The 23,140-nt window shown below is 37.0% G+C and overlaps 2 protein-coding genes across 2 annotated transcripts; one reads left to right on the forward strand and one right to left on the reverse strand.

Annotated features, from left to right (window-relative positions):
* Positions 1-1,522: 1,522 nt before the first annotated feature.
* On the reverse strand, positions 1,523-15,982 carry LOC124162094 (UPF0687 protein C20orf27 homolog). Its single transcript, XM_046538476.1, has 5 exons — positions 15,701-15,982; positions 15,359-15,459; positions 10,033-10,173; positions 8,479-8,701; positions 1,523-3,913 (listed from the first exon to the last, which is right to left on the reverse strand). The coding sequence occupies exons 1-5, from the start codon at positions 15,702-15,704 to the stop codon at positions 3,816-3,818; spliced, it is 567 nt and encodes a 188-aa protein (XP_046394432.1). The 5' UTR covers positions 15,705-15,982; the 3' UTR covers positions 1,523-3,815.
* Positions 15,983-18,531: 2,549 nt separating this feature from the next.
* Positions 18,532-22,611, forward strand: LOC124162157 (UDP-sugar transporter UST74c). Its single transcript, XM_046538578.1, has one exon. It carries the CDS (start codon positions 19,197-19,199, stop codon positions 20,223-20,225), a length of 1,029 nt encoding a protein of 342 aa, XP_046394534.1. The 5' UTR covers positions 18,532-19,196; the 3' UTR covers positions 20,226-22,611.
* The last annotated feature ends 529 nt before the right edge of the window (positions 22,612-23,140 follow it).

A 23,140-nucleotide genomic window follows, 5' to 3' on the forward strand; every position in this document is an offset into this window, starting at 1 on the left:
GTTCACTATAGAGAGGTTTTAGTGATAGGCACCATTTTTTCATATCCTTTGGAAATGAAAGGCACTACTGTCTTTTAAACCATTATATTTATGGGTTTAAACAAACATTCATGCATCAGTGAACATATATGAATTTATTATTTAATAATTACAGAAAGCGAGCGCTATCGCATGATTTTTACCATGATTCGAGAGAAAATGATGTGATCTCTCTTAATTCAACAGTCATATGGAAACAAAATGGCCTTAACTTAAATGGTTAACGTGAAAATTACAGTATTGAATATTAAAGGTGTATAAGAAAAAAATAACTGTGAAACATTTATCGTTTAAAATGTCATTTTATGTATGTAATTGCAGCTGCATTAATGGTCTCTTGTTGTCTCGGTACGGTTTGTGGAGGTAGTTTTGCCATCTCGGGGGTGTCTCCTTGGTATGATAAGGGGAGGTTTTACGATATAAAGAGGTTCACTAAAAAGAGGTTTGCCTATAAATTTACATGTAAATCTGATGGGACCGTAGGGGTGGTATGAAGTATGGAGGTTTATGATGGAAAGAGGTTCACTACATAGAGGTTTTACCGTAATTCCTGGAAAAATTGTAAATTTAAATATGTACATCTATTCAACACAGTCCACACTTTCCTGAGTGATTCTCATCCAAATCAATTTTTCGCTCTTCCTAACCATTTCTCTGAGTGCTTAACCTTACCATTTTTTTCCTTTTTTGGGTGTCCATCCAGAATATTTTTATTCCAAGTCAATTTTATACCATTCCTCACCATTTGTTCAAGAGTTAAACATGAAAATTTTTCCCATTTTGGGTGAGATTTTCCCCTCGATCTCCCAATTTGATTTTAAAGTTGAATGATTGAGGGAATAAAAGAAATAAAAACTTGGCTATTTCCACATGGTAATTTATTGTGACCATGGTTTTGTTACAGTGTAACATTTTCTTTGTCACGCAAGCTTTCGCAGCCATTGCAGGTTGCATCATCAGGCGATGAAATCCATTCATTGCCTGATGCGACCTGCAATGGCCACGAAAGCTCGCGCGACAAAGCGCAATGCGCAGCTGCTCCTGAAATACAGAATAATGCACATCTCTTCAACTCCATCTCAAGTTGTTTATTTTGAAACACATAACACAAGTACATATTATAAAATGGAGAAGTAAAGAAAAGGGGGGGCTTAAAAAAATTATTCAACTCCAAGATGCCCAGGTGAGGTGAACTTTCAAAAACTGGTGACGTCGATTGGAGACGATGGCACCCGACCTGGACCCCCTAGCTACGGCCCTGAGCTCTAGCGACACAAGCCTCTTCCCGCCAAGGCCACAGTTCATGTACATTGTGTGCCAACCATCAAAAGTCATTCCAGAATTTTTACGCATACATTTAACCTGTGAGTGGAGCATAGGCACCCACAGACTTATGGAAATCATAGTACATGCATGAATAATGCACATATTTGTAGGTCAGATACTAATCTCAGGATAAGAATGCAAAAAGTAATTACACTCATTCCAGCTGTTCAAAATAAATTTATTGTTAATTAGAACACATGTTTTTCGATACAAGTTATTTTAGCATTAACATAGTCATGATGATTTGGCATGCAACACACTATGAAGTATGCAAAATACATATGTAATACCTAAAACACCACTAAACTGACTTGTTAGTCATAAATACGATCAACTGTACATTGGATATGTTCAGTAAACACACATGTCATATTGGTAGAAAAAAATGGTGGAATCAGCTCTTACTAATGAAATGGCCAAGCATGAAAAGCAACCAGGGTGCCAACAAAAACAACATGTCCTGGCTTCAATACTACAGAGGTAACAGAGAAATTTAGCAGTGGCACGGTGATAGTAAAATTAGAGGTAGTTCAGTGTAACAGCAAAGAGCATTATCAGTATGTTCATGTACTAAAATACCAAGACAGGATATATTGCAAGAGCAAAATAAAATAACTCAAGACAAGCAATGACTGAGTGGGGAACATTATCACATAAGCCCTACATTAAAAGATGGCTGCATAAAGACATCTGGACAGATTCAAAATAAATACCACCCAATTTCACATTGCCTCCGTCACCAATACAGCTAAAGACGTCACAGAATAGCTACACGATATGTTAAAAATGGGAGATAAATGTTTGAGTTCAGGACGGGACATCTTTTAAACATGACCGCAAGACAGTATTAGAGAATACCTTGAAACCTTGTTTCGACCATCTGAGTCAACTGTGTATTGAAAAAATAGCACATTAAAGTAGCTGCATATTGGCTAAACGTTAGTGACCCAGCCACATAAAAATACTGATGATCAACAGGATTATCGATGGGTAGAAGGAATGAAAACCATGAGAAAAGAAACATAACAACCATGCAGATAATGTTTTTGATTATAAATTACAATTGTTCACTATGGGCATATGACATAACGTACAAAGAGTTAGATCATCACACCTTACATTGAATCATTCTTAAAGAACTAGCTAACAATGATATCAGAATAATATTGCATCACCCATTTACCTAAAGTGCCATTCAATGAACTTTGGTTTCTCTTTAGTCAGCACCGAATTTCCAAACAAAACTGCACTCAAATAAAATAGTTTGGGGGTCTGAGTTATTACAAGGACGGCAATTCACTTTCAGGTAAAATTTTTGCTCATTCCTTCACGCAAATTTTCACAGTACGGTATATAATTGTGACCAAATTGCATTAAGATGGCAAACTAACTCCAACATGGGAAAACAAAACTTTCCTTGAGTTACAAAATATTCCTTGCTCCGCATGAGGCTCTCAAAGTCTAGTATTTCAACACAAGACAACCGGAAAAGATGTTTAGGGGAATTATGGGTAATTATACTATTAAAAACAGAGAATAAAAATCTGACCTCAATTATCTAAACAGGACAAGGCAGAGGAAAATTCCAAGGAACTTAAGGGCCCTATTCTTGCAAGGAAATGTACTTATTGGATTTTTACATGAAACTAAAAAATACTATGTTTTAACAACAAAAAGAAACATTCAAACATTACTGATACCATTTTGTTATGTGGATTTTGGATACAAAATCAAGGACAAGAATATTCATATGCTACTGTTAGAATGGATGAAGAATTTCACATTATCAAGTATTCTAAAGTTTTCCAACGTTCAATCCTCAAAATTGATTTGTAGAGCTGCACAAATGCCATTCCATACAAAAGGACCATAACTTAACACAAACTCATAAGAAAATACAATTAAGACCGTCAAGTTAACTCCCATAAACTTGAGGAGGATATCAATGAATTTTGATACTTAAAATTAATACTGCGAGGATTTCTATGTTATGCAAAATATTGCAGGTTTTCTCTTCATATCTCCATGGGTTTTGTTGGGTAATGTTTCCTCACATATGTATATGGCTAAGATTCATTCAAATAATCAAGAACAAATAACAGAGGGAAAATGTCTTCACAGAGAATGAAATAAACCATAGCCCAATCACTACACTAATTTGGCACAAATAACAATACTTAATCAGATTCTTCCCAAAAAATATATCGGCTCACAAATGTATGCGAGCTCAAAGAAAACAAATTTACAGCCATGTTCAATATAAAAATATATTGTTCATTAGGCATTAATTTTCAGTCTTTCAATTTCAGGCAATGCAAATTGGTTCCTGGCTTCAATTTGCAGGGATTAAACTAAGTCAAATTTAAAAATATATATAAGCTTACAGATATAACCTTGATGGACATACTTTGATGGTGACTGAGAAAGGGGAAAATAGCCACGCTCTGACTTCACTGAAATCCGGTCCAATCTGAAGCATCTGATTCATCAGGCTCTGAACCGACACAGTGAATACCATTCTTTAGCATCGGAGTGCCCATTCCTTTGCCTGAAAGTCAAAAAAATTGAAAATAAAGAATAAACTTCAATACATATACAACTGGCTGATTTGAATAAGAAAGCAAACCCAATACCAACAGAATATACAGTGGAACTTGGTTATAACGGCACCGGCTGTAACGTCAACTCGGGTTTAACGTCACATTTTATACAGACCAGCCAAAATTGAACATTTTATGTTGTACGGAAACCCGTTTATATCGTCAACAAATATTGCGACGCTCGGGTATAGAGTCAAAAATTTTGTGTGTATAGTGTGTTTGTATTATGTAGTTCATAGAAACCATGTGTAGAAACTTCAAAAGCAAAAACAGGTCACAAGCTGGACGTTGAGCAGGTGACGGGATGCAACTCTTTTGTTTAATTGGTGTCTGGAGGGAGCGGGGGCTGTCCCGCATGCCTGGGTCTTATCCATTCCAACCCCTACATTCTAAAGGGTCACTGACACAGGGACACTGTATTGTATTCACTCAGATTTAAGGCTGCTTTTTTTATAACGTCACTCGGATATAACGTTAAAAATCTTCTGGTCCCTTTGATGACGTTATAACCAAGTTCCACTGTATATGCATTCTATAACCAAAAGTTAGTAACACTAAAATAAACTAGGTGATGTAATACAAACGCACCATCAAGTATTTCCACGCTAATGGTCAAACTTATGCCATTTCTCTCTACAAAACATAAATGGATCATTCTACCTCAAATCAATAAAGAATTGAACCTAGGGGCCTCAGTTAACGTCTCGCATGTATCCATATTCAGCTCAAACTAAAAACCCAAATTTTTTGCAAAAAATAATAGTATGACTTATATTCATTTCAATTTTTCACATTTACCGTATATGTCTGAATAGAGTCCCCCATTTTTTTTCCAAAAATGCCTGTGGTAAAAGTAAAGGGGGGACTATATTCAAACGCATTTTTTTAACTTTTCCCATAACTGAAGCCTCAAAATTAAGGGGGGGGGGGATTATATTCAAAGGGGGACTATATTCGGAGAAATACGGTAAATAAAATAATATGTGTCTTCAATTGCATATTTGAAAATCAGCCAGAGAGTCATGTTTTAAAGCTATTTCATATGACAGATTAAATAAGGTACAAATGATTACCATGTGTCAACTAAGTACCTATTGTTTTAACCATGGATGATTCATAAAGATGGAACGTCTATTCGCCCAGTGGTGTCGTGCATAGGCTCACCATCCTGTAAGCTAGCCTCCAAATTAAATATAATTTTTAAGCCATTATCTGGTTTTTCACCAAAATTATAGCATTAAGAACTCCATCCTTTTGTCGCAGAAATTTCAACACCTCACGTTACCACCAAATGTCAAGCTAGTTTCATTTGATGTAAAAAATCTATTACTTCTGTACCTATACAAAAAACCTAGATATGTACTTATGAGAGACTGAAACATCGTCAATTTCAATTGTGAACTTTCCAATTTAAATCAATTGCAGTTTCAAATGGCTATAGTGTAAATACTATTACTAAAATCCTTCAGAGAAAGATGAAAACGTGAGCCATTTCACAGCTTTGCTCCCTTCCCCCCATTACAGAGAAATCTAAAAAATGGTGCCGGCTATTGTTTGTGGGAGATCTTTCCAACAGGCTTGCTTGCAAATTCCCCAAAAATAAATTCAATGATTCTTTTTACAACCCCTACACTCTCGGTAAAGTTTTGTGTCAAAACAAAGACAAAATTAGATTCCATCCATCAATCCGGCATTTGCAAAGTTAATTGTGAATCATGCAACATGTGTTACATCAGTCAAACAGGCAGAAGTTTCACTACCAGAATGAAAGAACATAGAAGGTGCTGGAAAATTGGGATGAAACGTCAATTATTGCCTAGCACTTACTACAGACTTTTCATTGTTGTCATTTTCAACCTGAAATTCTACACTTCGAAAGTAAGGGCACAAGATTTGATGTTTTAGAGCGATTCGAAATTGGACAGAGTGATATGAATAAGCTCATGAATGAACAACTGTTTATCACCCACTCTCCTCTCCTTATGACGCCCTTCCCGAAAACAAATGGTCAAATTCTTTCTTCGCCCACGCCTTAACCACCAAAACATCCACAAGGTTTTTCCCATCGGCCCACCCTCTCTCCGTATTGTGTTCACCATTTTCTTTTGCTGGCAATGCCCTCCCTGTCCCCCCACGGTAACATGGAATATTCTGGAAGTGATCCAACAGAATAAATACTACGGCCTTTCGGCCGGCAAGTTAGTCTTGTATTCAGAACGGATCAATAAACATCGTCCCAAACTACTGCATTGACTTCTCATTGCTAACAGACAACCCCGACGCCTGCTACATATCTTTTCCCACTGTCTCTACTCTGTACGCCTGTTCCCACCCCCTTCCTCAGAGATGTCAAATACTCCCCAACCCCCTTTCTCAAAGGTATAAAGGTGATTTTCAAATGTTTTGCAGTGTCTTGTACCAGATGATGGCTCAGTGAGCCGAAACACGTTGTTCTATGAAATAAGTTCTGACCGCAAAACATGCAATCTTTTTTTTTAATTAATTTAGTAGTATGTCATGCCATATGTTTTTAAGATAATCTGAAGTCAGGACATCTTAACAAATGGACAAATCTCAAAATAAATAAATATAGGGAAGTATGTCCAGATATGGTCAAGTGCCTTTCCTTTGTAAATATTCGTGGCCTCAGTTACCTCAATATATTTGCAATAATTTTCTTTCTCATCCTTACCACTGGCTGCCATCCATTCTGATATTGACATTTATATGAAACAGCTTGATTTATTATTTTAGGTCTCTCCTCAAGGACTTCAAACTTCATGTGGAGAACACACATAAAGAATATTTGCGGCATAGCCCTGAAGAAATTAGGATTCGTCAAGCGTATTGTGGGAAGATTTTCGGATGAGAAAGTAAAAGAAAGGTGCCATTTCGCTCTCGTCCGACCGCACCTTGAATATGCAGCGAGTGTATGGGATCCAGCGCAGAAAGACTTAATCCGCGAACTGAATAAAATACAAAGGAAGGCTGCACGTTTCGTCAAAAACGGATACGGGCGTACAGACAGTGTTACCCAGATGTTAAGCGAATTAGGCTGGGAGCCATTGGAGACTCGGAGGCTGCGCACTAGGCTTAGATTGTTTGAACAATTGAGAATGGATATCTTTAAGAGCGACACAGAGAACATAATATTAGAGCCACACTATATTTCCAGGTCCGGCAGAAGCGATAAATTAAGAGAGATGTTTTGCCGAACGGATAGATATGCAAATTCCTTTTTCCCCCAAACCATAAAGGACTTTAATAGATGCCAGTCGTAATTTCGTTAGCGCATTTCCTATTTAAGAGCAAATGGTTGGTGTTATAACACCCCCTGCCACACGCTTTTTAGGCGGCTTGTGGGGTGTTATGTAGATGTAGATGAAACCGTGTTCCTGATTCAACTCCGTCATAACTGATCAGTATTTACACTCAAAAATATCTCATTCTACTAAAATGGCCAGCCCAAGCAGGACACATGCATACCATATTATTCTGAATGGAGTCAAGTGCCTTTTTGCTGTCCCCCATTTTTTCCAAAAATGCCCGTGGTCATAGTAAAGGAGGGTACTATATTCAAACGTATTTTTTACATTTTTTTCCCAAAACTGAAATCTCAAAAATTAGAGGGGGGGACTATATTCAGAGGGGGACTTCGGAGATATTCAGAGGTAAAGGATATTCGGAAAAATACGATATTTAGCCTGTTACTTAAAGGGTGGCTAATCTCCCCAATCTAATCAAATTTGCCCAGAAGTCTACCAAATCTACTCGAGAACCCTACTGCTTTCCTCTATGTTCTGCATTCTTTCTACCTAATCCTTCCCAATTTTAATTTCAATATCTTTAAAAGCTATTTTAAGATGATTCCATAACTTTATGAGTTCAGAATTGCGGTCCCAGTATTTCACTTTCCTTGGAAAAATCGATTCTGTGATTGAATTTAATTGATATTTATAATTTTATTTTCAGATATTTCATTTGTCTTCTATTTTACGTATCAAGCAACTATGGCCTTCAGGCAATTTGTGTGATACCTGTACAGTTAATTTACCTTATTCAAATTTTAAAAGTTTTTCTCATTTCATGGCAAGTCTGGACATTAAAAACGTAAAGAAGGCAAATTAAATGCATGTTTTACCACTACATCTAAGAATTAATGTATGGTTTGCAAAATGTATCACTTAAAATACTTTTTCTAACATTAGTTGATGCTGCAAAATTTATCATCCAGTAATACACTGGTTTACATAACATTTGGCTCAATTACGTTCAAAGTATCACCTTCTTAAGGAAGTGAATAGCATTACAGATAGGAGATCTACTTTACTCTCTGTAGATCAATGATGAAATCAACATACAAAAACAGTCATAAGGAGGAGACTAATTTGTCTTTGGAGACTAATTTGTTTGACCGGTTTCCACATGAAAGCAAAACCTCACTTGTATGCAGTTTAGTAAGCTCACATACTGGCATTAATAACACAAAAGCAACAATGAATTTCATAATTACCTAAAACTCGGGCATGGACAAGCAATATGAGAGGTGAACCGCAAGGGTATTTCAGCTGAATCTTCTCCCTCATCAACTTCACCTTGTGAGCTATCATCTGGATTTTAAAATTCACCTCCAAACAATCTCCGTGTTCTCCATTTGCATTGCTTAATGCAGTGGTTGATGATGCTTCAACAAGATAGCAATGGACGTTCGGTACTTCCTGCATCAACCCCATGATCTTCAAAAGGTAAAAAAACAAAAGAGCATTTACATATAACTGAAAGGTTTATATTTTACAATAAAAGTCATAGCAGAGAAAACAATCTGGACAAAAAATTAAATAAATGCATCCTTCTAATGGCAAAAAAATCTTAATATGCAAACATTTAAAACTAGAAAAAAAGGAATGAAAATTATTTCTTCATTACTAGGAAGTTAACTGACATATTTATCAATAATACTTTCATCAACAACTTCAGAGCTTTGTTCATTTCCTTAATATAGAAAAAAATTTCAATTTAGATGATATTCTAGGATAACGTAAGATCAATAAAACAATGACAAGAATACGAAAGAAGCCAGATATATCGTAGCAAAATAATTGTCGCCGTTTCACAATAGATATGCATTAGCACAATCTTCATTCACTTCCAAATGCATCATGTGAAGTCGTGAACTGTGAGATCATATGCACAGATGCATTAAAGCAGGTTGGAAAAATAGACGCTGCTCTAATTCTAAAATGGCTACAGGCCTGATTGAAATACAATGAAGTTTGAACAAGTGCATATCATTGCTCGACTGAAAGTCTCCAGAAAATTCACACAATATGGGATATTCATACAATATTGGATGGCTACTGGGGCAATTTATTAAGAAACAATTACATACCAGCTAGCACTCTGCAAGACTAACTAACAACTTTGTAAATGTTGAATATAAATATAAATGTTAAATAATGTTGCTCAAATCACCCATACCCTAGTACCCTACCACATTGGGCCAATGTTGAATCAAGATGGCAATGTTAGCTTTCATTGGCCATGGACTGCTAATGAAAGCCCGTAATCAGCCAACATTGGCTACCCCAAAAAACTCAATATCGGCTACCCCATTGTATTCATAACGGTTAATAATAGAGTTCATTAATATTTTATGCCTCAGCGCACACTTTTACATCATAGTTTTCCCACTTACTTATTGAAAAACCACTTATTTACGTCCAGACACACCAATGTTTTCATATGTCCATGAACTATAATGTGTATCCAGTCATAGAAACGACACTGACAAAGACCAAGCAAACTAGACCCCCCCAGGATGATTTTGGGGGGAGGTCTACACCCCCCCAGGATGATTTTGGGGGAGGTCTAGTCCTTCCGAAATCAGTTATTGGCTATTGATTGGTTCTCATCTTATTGCCAACATATAGCCAACATGGGGCAGCGATCAATAGACAATATTGGATGGCTACTGGGACAATTTATTGAGAAACAATTACATACCAGCTAACATTCTGAAAGACTAACTAACAACTTTGTAAATGTTGAATATAAAAACAAAACAAACCTGTGATCTTAAATAATCTTCAGACACATTCTCCCCTTCTTTACCCTTGCTCAAAGTCTGTATCAACAACTTTGAAGGAACTGAAAATGTCACTTGATAATGGTGATTATATTGCAAGAATCCCAAATGGGCTGTAATATCCTGAAAGAGAAAGTTCGAATTAACAAATCAATACTCTGAATCACCACAACAATGACAACAATAAGGTGGAGAACTTGTTGAAGAATGACAAAAACATGAAAATGCATACATGAATGGCTAAACAGTACAGTGTTAAAAGAGCAATGCTTTTTTAAGAGCTACAGTAGGAATATATTCCGATTTGTCTAGCAACAGAATTGTTTTGATAAAATCAAATTGTTCCATTAAATATTAATTAGAGTTATGACATTGGACTCTACAAAAAAAATGAGCTCAATCACTCAAACAGTTCAAGCAAGTTACTTCAATAAATTCAGGGCCAACTGCATCCATTGATGTGGTCCTTGCACCTCAATCCGTGGCACATGATCCATGGATGAAATTGACAGAGTATGTACTCCCTAGCATACTTTTCCCTTTTTAGGCTCTATGCATTCAAAAAGTGAATGGCGGAAATGATAAATAAAATAGACAAGAGAAGACAAGAGACAAGTGGCAAACATGAACACAGGAAAGGGCAAAAAGATGTGTACAAAAATAAATAAATAATCAATTGAAGCATGAAACCAAGAAGGCATGGGAGGCTTCTTGGAAAACTCAAATTGAAAAAATTGAAATGCTCCAAACACAATGATAGGTATTTATGAGGTAGCCCAAGATAAAGTCAGTATCAGATGACAAAAGAGGGCAAAGCATGTAAAAATTAAGGCTAATTGTAAGAATGAAGGGTGCTAACAAAGGGAGTCGAGTCTATCAAAGCAAAAAAATTCATGGTTATTTCCTAGTTTTCCAGGGAAATTATACAAAATTCCAGGTTAAACCTTTTGAGACGGTGGAGCTCTCGCCTTAGCATGACTGCTGTACTGAGCCCCAAGAGATTCTTCTGTCCCCTCTGTATGGAGCATTTTTGCAGGACATTTGTTAAGAAGGGTGTTGCGGATAACCACACACACTCGGCAACAACCATCCTCGCGGGGACTCTGCACTATCTCAGACTCCAAGGGTAGTTGGGCTCCCTCCTTTCGGGGTTCGTAACCATACCAACGGCATTGGTTCGTGCTCAATCGTGCTTTGTTAATATGAATTTGCTAAACGGATAATTGTAGCTTGCACGTAAATTGCAGACTTCGAATTGTATTCCTCGTTTTATTCTGGGAATTGTCAAATTTTGAACGAAGCTCTACCGTCAATATTAACGCATTTAATGCAGCAACAATTTTCATGTTGATGTTCATCCTGAAATCGAGATGTACGTCAATATTTATCGTAGAATTTTGTTTAAAAATTGCAAACACTGCTCAAAAGAAAAATAATTCAATTCTTAGTTCATATTTTTGAAAAAGGAACAAATATTTATTTCACAAAATGACTAGATAAGCAATTGTATGACCCCCCATAAACAATTGTAAAACCCTCTTAGCGTTTCTTTACCGCCAAGAGGGGTGATATCAGACGAGGGGTCGGGGTACCTGCTCCCGGATTTTGAGGGTAAAGAGTGCCTTTCGTGAAGAGCAGGCTAATGCCGATGTCCGGTTTCTCTCCACTCTTCCCCCATGGTGCAAATGACCTAAGCTGTCGGTCACCTCCTCCAAATACCATACCAGCCTCATGTCATATCGATGAAAATGGTATTAAGGATTATAAAAATATACAGAAGTAGGCGAGAGCAAATGAGAATTTGGCTGACGATCAGTTTGATTTCAGGATTGGAAAGTTGACACTCAATGCAATAGTATTAGTTTAGTACCTCAATGGAGAAGAGCTTAGAATACAAGCAGAACGTGCATGACTACTACATGGATTTTGAAAAAGCATTGGATACAGTGGACTGGGAAAAGTTCACTGGCATTCTTAAGTAAATGTATCTAAATTGGAGGAGCGGGAAACTCATATTCATGATCTGTGTATGCGCTAAAGTCATCGTAGCCGACGGATAAACAGGGTGAGCAAGCGTTGGCCAAGGTGTGAGAAAAGGCTGTTTACTATTTCCACTCCACTGCTTCTTAACTGTAGAAATTTACTGAGGAAATGGTAAATGAAGAGTGGGATGAGTTAGAAGCAGGATTTCATGAGGGGAAATCGTAATTAAATCAGTGAGGTTGCGGATAATCTGGCATACATTTAGAAGTCACCAAGAGAACTAGCCAATAATTATTCATTGATTATAATCAATGTGTTAGAAAAGCACTGCGAGGAATGTGGCACGAGGATTAATTACTAGGAGACCAAAGTTACGTATTTTATAAGGTATCGCAAATATGGAAAGTGAGTCTCAACATAAATGCAGGTGGTCAGAAACATGAGGAGGGTAAGTAGTAATGGTAACTATTTAGGCAGCACACGAAAATAGGTTGTAGTAGAAAAGGCAAATGAGAATTAGTCGGTTTGTAGTAATCGCCGTGTTGCATGTGAGTTGCAGCAAAGTTGGGGGCCGAGTCACGTAGTGCACCCTGGGCTCAAAGCCGAAGGACATTTAAGCGTCAATGAAGATAAGTGAAGACTGAGGGATTCTAGCTACAGCAACCTCAACGCCAATAATGATTCTGGGAGCATCAATCCAGAGATACACTATGGTATTCAAAGACCAAGAGGGTATTTTCCATCATCAAAGAAAACGAAAGGCATTATTGCGATTCGTTACCCAGAGCCATTAGTGTATTCATAATATACAAATTATTTAGTTTTAAAAATCCAGGTTTAGACAAATGTTAATGGTCAATTTTAACCTCATTTGAAAAAGGTCATATAATTGACACCCATGCGAGGCCACTCCACGTGACGTCACAGAGACCTAGATGTTATACTTGTAGTCAGGAGTTTTACATCGTCTGAGATTACCAATGCATGCATGAGGCACAGAGCTCAGGAAAACATCTCTTAATAACCACTTATTAAAATTGCCTATGGTTGGAAAGTTTCTTTTGTTTGATAGGGTATTAATAATCGTTACTTAAGCTAAGCGCTACCTGCTAGCAGCCTGCATCATAGCGGCGCTCATAGCCTCGCTTGGCAAGGAGGATTATTATAGCCAAGGTGGCCTCACAGCGGCAGCCGAAACCAGAATGACATCACACGGGCTTTTCCCAACATTCATACTTAGCCGTCGCATTTTTACGTGGTTGAAAATTTTCACTTTTCATTTAATCACGAAAATAGATATTGTCATTTAAAAATCTAAAATCGTGCAATAAAAATGAAATAGGAAACCACCCTGTTTTGAGGTATACTTTGTGATAATTTTATGTATCATTGTTTGCAGCTGGTAATTTCTTTTGGTACAAGTGAATATAAACAAATCATTGGTTTGCAAGGTTAATTCATTTTGATAGAAGTGGATACAAATGATCATCTAACGGGTATATTCAGTGGATATTCATAGATGATTTGTGCAAAGTGATAATCTACTAAATTATTGCTCGCAAGGTTATGTTTTTCTCGTGGAAGTGAATTTGAGTGACCAATTATTTTATGTATTCAGCTAATATTCACGTGTGATTTGTGAAAAATGAAAACATACAAAATACTGTCAATAAATTATGCATGCAAGTGCATCTTGGTGCTCAACAATAATTAGAATCCTTCAATTGTGATATCCTTAATGATTATCCTACTTAGGGGTTAAGTCAGAGTTGATAGTTAGATCGGTGTGAAGATTTTTATCACTTAATGCCAGCTTTTGTGGTAGCGGAAAGAGTCCTTACCAATCAAGCCAAGGATTGTGGGTTTGAGTCCTGCACGTGTATCCATGGCAGGGGTAGTTTTAAGTATTTATAATTTTTATATAAATTCTAGTGACTGGATAAAACATCATTGTGGAAATTATTATCATTATTTCACGTTTTTATCAGAATAAAAGTCCTACGGTATATTCCAACATAATAGATACGAGCATAGGTGGATTTAGAGGGGGGGGAGCACGTGCCCCCCCGGCCCTCATATGCTTAAAAAAAATAGACAGAATTTTTTATACTGTCATCATTACGCCGGTTTTGTTTTGTGAATTACAGAGCCTCAATCATTTAATTTCACTTTAATAACTTTCATGTTAATATAAAGAGAATAAATATTTCGTACAGAAATTGTTGTATCTTGTATTCATTCTCAAGTGTGAGAAGATCGTTTGCCTGTCAGACCCTTGTGCCCCTCCAGAAAAAAATCCTGGATCCACCCCTTGATATGAGCCAAGTCATTCATATTTTATTTAGTTACTTCATTGTTCTGAGAAAATTTCTGACAATGCTGCATCAGTATTATTAAATGAAGATAGAATACATAGGCCTCTTCATCAGTGAAAACCAATGGTTGTTCTTTGCTTCCCTTCCCTACACTTGGTGGAATGTGGTTATGGAGAAAATATAGAAAGTGTTTAAATATTAAGGGTAGGGGAAGAGCAACATCCCCCTTTGCACACATTCATTACTTGGTATGCAGGGTATGGACTGGTGGAGTAACTACCCCATATGAAGGGTAGCACTCTCTCTACACTCCACATACCAACATTAGAGGAGCTCATTTTTTTCTCATGGACTGAGCTCTGCAATGATATAGTAAAAAATATATAAACTGTATATTCTTTCATGATACCTGTGTCAAAGGTAAAAATCCCTCCCATCAGCCAAGTGGGAAAGCCATGAAGCATAGAACACAGATACAGTAGTTAGGAAGAAATGGGACACATTCATCAGTAGGTAAGTAGCTTAGCCAAATCACTTTCTTACAGATATAAACAAAAAATTAGGGGAAACAATTCAAGTAAATTTTTGAAAAGAGATGGATCAGAAAGCAATGAAAACGACATTTTCTAAACCACATTCTAAGCTACGAAATACCAGAACTTTTACTACCACAGAATTTTTTAATGGGCGTGAAAAATAAGTCCTTTAAGTGCATGTTGTGTGTGTTAAGTACAAGCATACTTTGAGGAGACTAGACACTCTGGAAGTAACAAATTTCACATAACGAAATTAACTAAGGCATTGCAACAGAGAAGGGAATTAATAATGAATTCTCAAATAACTTCAAAGGGTAATCACCTGGTGCACGACCGGATGCAAATCATGAAGTCACCAGTGTTCCAACTTACAGGTCTATAAGTTGGAACACTGGTGAGGAGGAAAACAATGCGTCACAAATGTTAAATTCTTATAGTCTGCCACAGCCACCAACATTTACTTTTGATACTTACGTGCTTCTTCGGACCCGCCTGGACGACTATTGTATTATCTTTTCCAAAATTATCCCCACTCTCAAGATCCTCCGAATCGAAGTGCACTCGATGTTGTCCTTCTAAAAATTGAATTTTTTAATTTAAAAACATTTTTCCCCGAGAATAAACAACCAAGGAATCATAATAAAATCCAATGGTTCTTCTATAAACAACCATAGAAATCAACTGGATGCCTGAGCATATTTTATGAACAAGCAACAAAGTTTCATAAAAGGAAGAGAGAAAATGGTATCAATTGACCTAGGCACTAATTTGGGGATAGAAAAAACTTTCATCATGTAGGTGACGATAACTACGCACCCATTTCGTGTGATCAATTTCTCCTTGAGAAGTCGGTAAATCTAAACTTCTTTGGCAATGACGGCTCGGCACATTATTCGTTGCACATGCACACACAAAAACATACGCCGACTCAACAGGTTCACCATTCGATTCCCGAATATTCAGAGACCAAAATCACAGCACATAATATTTTATTTACGAATTGCAACACTCGCGCACAATCTGCGAAAAGATAACACAACTACTTAATGAAATCAGATTAGGACGCCCATCTGCGCAAGTGTCTTAACCACATAATGGATCTCGCTCATTGGCGAGAACAGAACTTCAAATTTCCCAATGGAAAATATCGCTACGCAACTGTTTATGTGGAGCGTTATGTTTAAAACGTATATTATCAAAGACACCCGTCAAATTTCAAAGTAATTCCTAACAAACAAATCACTAAAGCGGTCTATAGCACATGAAGTTAAATAGATGTAAAATTTATTTTATTTAACAAAAACAGTTCCTCTAAAAATAGAAGGAAACAAGCAATACTATTCAGGGTGGAGGTTTTCGGGGTTAGCACCGCGTAGATTGGTCTCTGCAGACTAGCAATACTATGTTTGCATGAGATAGAAAAATTTGCAACACACACACACAATTTACAAAAATTGATATTTAACCATCATATGAGCCAAGAAATTTTAGGATGATTAATCATAAAACAATAGAGAGGACTTTAGAACATCTCGATTGGTTGTAGACCCAATTAACACTTACAATATAAGATTATAAGTGCACTTAATCATTATACATTTTTATTCATCTTCTCGCTTTTTACCAAGCGTTAATGATGGTAAAGAAATGCGGAAGCAGGCTAGCTAGTGATTCGCTAAGGGCTATGCAGGATTCAAGAGTAAATAAAGACTGATGATTGTGCATAGTGCCGTATGATGAAAATGGTCATACGTACACTGCTCCGGCTGAATACATTCTGAGGCTACTCAATGCATGGAGCGTAAACGCATTTTCTTGCAGAAGGCATTGTGGGCAGGCTCGATTTTGAGTGATTGAAAGTGGTCCGAACGAGCGAACAATCGCATGCGCCTTCGCAATCTTGATCCTAACGCAGAACGCGATGCTAAATGAGGGCATGACACAGTGTGAATAGGAATAGGCAGCATTGATTCAAAAAATAAAGTTTCGATTTTGGTTAATCATAAAGCTATACCTAATAGAATGATGTTTCGTGTACCCAAAGCCAAATTAAAATTGTAGGTCTCCACCTCAATGCGGAATACATTCGACGTGAAAGTAAGTACCACGGAGGAAATGAGTCCATCTAAAATGCGTTTTGGCGATCAACGGGTACCTAAATACAATTCCCCAGTGACGTTTCTCAACTTGAATTATTTATTTAAAGTACTCAGAAGTAAGTCAGCAAGTTTATTTTTTTTAATTGCTGAGAATTTTGGTGATAACGCGCTTAACTCTATTGCGAAAATAAAAATCTGAAAAAATGAAATACGATAGTATTTCGATAAAACAATCGGCTGTCATTGCGAATATTTTATATAGAAAAAAATCATGTTATTATAACTTATTGTGACTAGTTAAGGAATATATTTACAGTACTTGTTTTAGCGACTTGATATAATAGCATGACTTTGATCCCCTGAATTTTATTTTGATAATGTAATAATTATGCGCCTATCTTTCTTCCGCTTTAATTTTACGCGCTGTTCCTAATTTCTGGATTGTTAAATTGAAAAGATCTATATTGTCTTAAAAGCTATATTGTCTTAAGTGTGCATCTAAGACCACCCTCACATCGCGAAAATCTCTTCCTCGACATCATTTTATAGTAACGACCATGCGCTTAGTTAGCCGTTTTTCCAAATTTTGTTTTAGCATATCACCGTCGCCAGTTTTGGAGCATATCAAATAAAAGTTTACTTCATGTCCACATCTTCTGTGGACGGGGTCACACTATGCAATAGTAGCCCTGCTTCCATGCCTGTGTCTCGCGATATGTCTAATGCAAAAGTCTTATGTAAAGCCAAGGGGTCTTCAAAGAGTTCAGAGTTAAGTTAAGAGTATTTGAAATTTAATAGAATAGCGTGGAAAAGTTGTGATTTTGATAAGTTACATCATCTCAAATAAGGTCGGTCAACAGCCCTAATTATAGCATTTTTCCCTGTGAATATTCGTATCGCTCTGCCTTCAGCGACGCGTGGGCGATTCTTGAATACCCATTTAAATGCATGGCGTTTGACAACACATTTATTGGCAGATTGGAGGATACTATATTCGTGTCTAAAACCGCCAACTGAGCCAGGTCGAGTGACGATAAGTCTCTAGATCACCCAACGTTGTCCCTAAAGCATCTCCAACGTCCAACCAGCATGCATGCCTGCGTCCCATCGATCGGGCGTCTTTTGCCTCCCCTCAGGAGCCTTCCTCGAACTAGTCTGGCTGATTGGCTACTCTATATCCGACATGGACAATATGGCCAGTCTGGGCATGTACACCAAGGATCCCCACGATTTACGGTGACGGACGGTTGACAAGGTTTCCTCAGGTTGAAACAAACACACAGGATGCGAATCGCGTCCCATCCTTTATTATTCGATCAAAAAGATCATGACACAATGCAGACTGAAAGTAGAGGCCCTTACTACTCCCGAGGGTATGGATTACAGGTAAATAAACATTTCTACATCAAAATATCGTGCCGCGTAAAAAGAAATTCATATTTGAAAAATGCTAATATTGCCTCTTCGAGTGAAAGTGAAAGGGAATAAGAGTTAATTTCACTCAAAAAATTTTAGTGATAGCACTTTTTGATACATTCGTCTGCCTTCCTCTCGAAATCATCACTTCTCTCCATTTAACAAACAAAAAAGCTGTTATCATTACAGTATACAATCGTATATATTAAAAGTTTACATTTCTTTCAATATATCTTCAAAGTAAACCATATTAATAATTTCAATGCATTCGTCAGTAAGGTGTACTTCACCATCTTCGTCAGTAATAGGTGCACTTCGCCATCATGTACACCCTTACGGATATTCAAAAAGGGCGCTGCACGCCGAGATATTTTCGCATGTGTTTTGTTATATTGTTGCGCTTGTTGTCCCGTTGCGCTTCGCTGTTGAGTTGAGGGATGTCGGATGTTGCCCGGTCTGCGTAAGGATGACATCGTGAACATGATATCGTAAGCAGTGAATACCAGCGAGTAACTCGCTGGCGCGCTCGGATCCATAACATCCGCGTGCTGGTGGGAGGAAGCGATTATTATTTTGTGTTGAAAAATTAATATATTCGTCAAGAAATTCCTTTGGAAAATGCCATTTAGTGAACGACTTGTGCTCTCACACTCGCTGGAGTCCAGTGCCGAGTCAACTGTTGGAAATGAATTTCATCGTCAGCGCGAAGGATATGGCAAGCTGAATTCACCACCGAAAAATTAAGACACTGGATGTGACTAAGTTTCCCTTGTTTTTTATCACTGCTATCCGTCGAGATGGGCGTCCAACACACGCAGATCAACGTCATGGTGGACGCGGGTAGCAATGCTGTTGATTCCAGTCAGAGGTCTGCTTTATTTTTAAGTGTCGCATCTGCAGTATTCTACGGTATCTCTTCGTTTATGATAACAGTGGTAAACAAAACGGTTTTGACTACCTACGGGTTCCCATCGTTTCAAGTGTTGGGGTTGGGACAGATGGTGGCAACTATTGTTGTACTTTATGCTGCCAAAAAACTGAAAATCGTTGGTTTCCCTGATCTGGGCGCCGACACATTTTCTAAAATATGGCCATTACCCTTGATATTCATAGGGAATATGGCCTTTGGCCTGGGTGGTACAAAGGAGTTGAGCCTACCAATGTTTACTGCATTGAGAAGGTTTTCCATTCTTATGACCATGATTGCCGAGTTCTACATACTTGGTGTTCGGCCGAGTGCTTTAGTTCAGTTCTCAGTGTACGTTATGATAATTGGTGCCATAGTTGCTGCTAGTAACGATCTTGCATTTACTCTGCAAGGTTATGTGTTTGTTTTGCTCAACGACTTTTTCACAGCTGCTAATGGTGTTGTTATGAAAAAGAAACTGGATTCCAAAGAGTTAGGAAAGTATGGATTGATGTTTTATAACTCACTATTCATGATGCCTCCGGCCTTACTATTTGCATGGCAAACTGGTGAGCTTGATAAAGCTGCTGAGTTCACGAATTGGAAAGACATGCTCTTTTTAATTCAGTTCTTGTTGTCTTGTGTCATGGGATTTATTTTGTCGTACAGCGTGATTGTGTGCACATTCTACAATTCAGCGTTGACTACGACAATTATTGGATGCTTAAAAAATATTTGTGTGACTTATTTAGGGATGGTAATTGGCGGCGATTACGTGTTCTCCTGGGTGAATTTCATAGGCATAAATTTAAGTGTAATGGGCAGTTTAGTTTATACTTGGGTAACATTTCGTCGCAGAGATGCTCCTAGTGTTCCATACAAGCCATTGACCAGTGTAGTGACTACTAATGAAATTTAAATGTGAATATCCGTAAGGTAACCTCAGGATGTCTCCTAGTCCCGAAGAAAATCCGTTATGCAGTGTGTGACAACCTCCTTTTTTGAGTGCCATTCAGATTGTGAGGAGATACTGATATTTGTTTATTTGGGGGTTTGCGAACAAATTGGATTTAAATTTATCGTGGAGAATAGAAGAGGGGGTATTATAGATTGAGCCTCTTCGGTGTAACTTCGTCTTGAGGATATCATCTTAGGAGCATGATTATTCGTTAGAAACGTGTCTACTTTTTCTTAACGTAAGTAGCTAAGTAAAGTATGCAATGAGCCTCATGAAGCATTCTGTAATGCTCACTAGCTGGTATTGTCAATCAACGTCCGAACAGTTCATTTTGCCATTTGTGTGCAAAATTATTATTTTTCGAGTAGATTATAGTACTTACTTGAAGTTAATGTCTAATTACACCCACTTGTGAAATCTCTTCAACAGTAAATATTACTCACGATTTTTCTGTCTCCCAATGATGTGATCATTTTTGCTTGCCAATTCGCTCTTTTATTTTCATTTTAGTCTCTCTTATGTTGGGGAAGTATGTTATTCCCTCTATCACTTAGAAGTGTATGCATGATATAAGCATTTAATCTCCCCTCTCAGATTGCGTTTACAAGTATGACTTAATGTAATTTCATATTGCCACATGATTTCTGTTTCTTTTATTCCACCTGCCATGCAAGTGTCATAATTCCCAAACTCACCCTGTTATAATCTCATTAAAAAATCTTTAAGTTCAAAGAAACACATCTCTAGTCACAGTATTTTTACCCAGGAACGGGCTGTTATTGACATCCTTCGTTTCCTTGTTATATCATATCAATGCTTGTTAAGGGTTTGAAGTACTCATTTCATTCAAATGCCATGCAATCTCATGCTAATTTTTTAACCAGGCAAAGAATATTCATGCCTCAAATAGTTTGGAAATCTGAAGGAATTGAATTCTGAAAAATTAAAAGATTTCTGCACAGCAACTTTCTTCACGCAGGCAACTAGTTAAGGGTGCAAATTGGTTTCTCGTTGCTAGTAAGGGAACCTTTGATGATAATTTCTTTTCAGGACATTGACGTTTTAAAGCAAAAATCTATAGGTACTTAACTTCAATAATCTTTCACTAAAAAAATCAGTTTTGGTTAAAGAGGAGTAAGGGAAGTTAGTGTAATGGCACAGGGGTATGAGGTCGGTGGAGTATTTTATTAACTGGGCTCCATGAGTGGCTTTCTCAAGAGAATTCTTCCTACTGGCGGTTAGTATCTCCACAGACAGTGTAAAAGTAGAGTGCCACTGATTCATAGAACGTACTTATGTTGATTCTGTAAGAAATTGAAAGAGTTGATAGCTTCAGCTAAGTGTACGTGGATGATGTAGATTGGAATACAGGATGAGATGGGTTTATCTTTCATCTTTGATGGGGTATTGCCAGTGAAAAGTTGTTTTTTTAGCATCTTGTGTGTTAATGGCCTTTTAAATGTTAATTGTTGAGATAAAGATGAAAGTATGTACATCCGTGCGAGGTCTAGAAGACTTCCAGTCAGTCATTTTTAATGATTGCTGTAATGAATGCTTGTGTCTTTTCATTACTGTCTTCCCATGAGAGTGCTTGTTACATGTGTTACATTAAATATTTTACATGATGCATGTGGTGCCAAAGATTAGCTTTACGAATAACTTTTGTCTGGTGCTTTGAATATTCAGTTGCTTTATGGGAACGTTAAAATGTTTCACCTCACATTTGTCTAAATTTTGAGAAGTTTCTTCGTGATGTAGTTTGGTTGTTCTACGAGGCAAACATCAAGAAGAAATGTAAGCTGGTGATGTGGAAAGTTAATAGTTGCTAAGGGAGTTTTTCTCTCTGTATTGTGATGAAGAGCTATCCATTATTCATTCGTGAAGTATCACTATGATTTTTTGAGCTGTTGTACATATTTGAGCTCTTGAAAAAGTCTTGTAGGTATAGTAATATTTGAGCAGCCAATGATGACAATATTTTGGATTGTATATTCTTACTTATTTCTTCCTAAATATGTAGTGCCTTTTTTGTATTTACTGGCAAATGTTTTGTTGCTCACAAAAAAATCTTGAAAACCATGGTTAACTATTTATATTGCAGCAAAATATGACTTTTTGGACTATAGACTTTAAGAACAAAGTTTTTGTTTGAAATATAATCAAGATTTTTTTACCATCAATACTAAATTAAAAGGTGCTAACGTTATTTTCATTCCAGTTTTTATGCTTAGCCAATTACATATTCATAATTTCATTTATGCTACATGATTTTTGTCTTTCCTCTTCAATGTACCAAAGTGTGTGATGTTTCCTGTGATGAATAAATTGGGTACTCAGTCCAAACTCATCTATTCATGTTTGTTTACTCTCAAAAAGCTGTAAATTAGTTCCCTACTTTTAGATCCTTGAAATTTTGGAGTTATCCCTTTTAAAAATTTTAGGGGACTCATTCACTGGGAAATTTTTTGAGGATGTAATGATAATTAATGCCTGGTCATGCATGGTACATTAACTTATCATAGTTAATATCTAAATGTATGAATGAGTGAAGGAATACAAAAATTCATGGTGTAACCACCTAAATTGTAGAAGTACATGAACGCATTCTGATTTGCTTCATGCACTTATACTGTCCACCGAAATTGTTGATGCATTTAGACAATAACTTGCACGTGTTAATGTATCATGTAACCAGGCCTTCAGATGTAGTAACTGATACATTTTCATCAATTAGATTATTTCTGCGGTATCTTTACTATTCTTATTTTATTATTATTAGGAATGAATAGTCTTCACTTACATTAGGACCCATCTTTATCCATCTCCACTCGTCACCATGCTTGTATGTTTACTCAATGTGTGGTATATGATGATTT

This window comes from Ischnura elegans, chromosome 7 (genome assembly GCF_921293095.1).
Source record: "Ischnura elegans chromosome 7, ioIscEleg1.1, whole genome shotgun sequence".
Classification (NCBI taxonomy): Eukaryota; Metazoa; Arthropoda; class Insecta; order Odonata; family Coenagrionidae; genus Ischnura; species Ischnura elegans.

What these genes read in the sequence shown, in the direction of transcription:
- LOC124162157 (XM_046538578.1), top strand. Translation starts at nt 19,197, where the DNA reads ATGGGCGTCCAACACACGCAGATCAACGTCATGGTGGACGCGGGTAGC.
- LOC124162094 (XM_046538476.1), bottom strand. An exon ending in AGGCGGGTCCGAAGAAGCAC is followed by an intron (nt 10,174 to 15,358) that starts GTAAGTATCAAA and finishes TTTCTCTTTCAG; the next exon opens with GATATTACAGCCCATTTGGG. An exon ending in TGTCCATGCCCGAGTTTTAG is followed by an intron (nt 3,914 to 8,478) that starts GTAATTATGAAA and finishes TTTGACTTTCAG; the next exon opens with GCAAAGGAATGGGCACTCCG.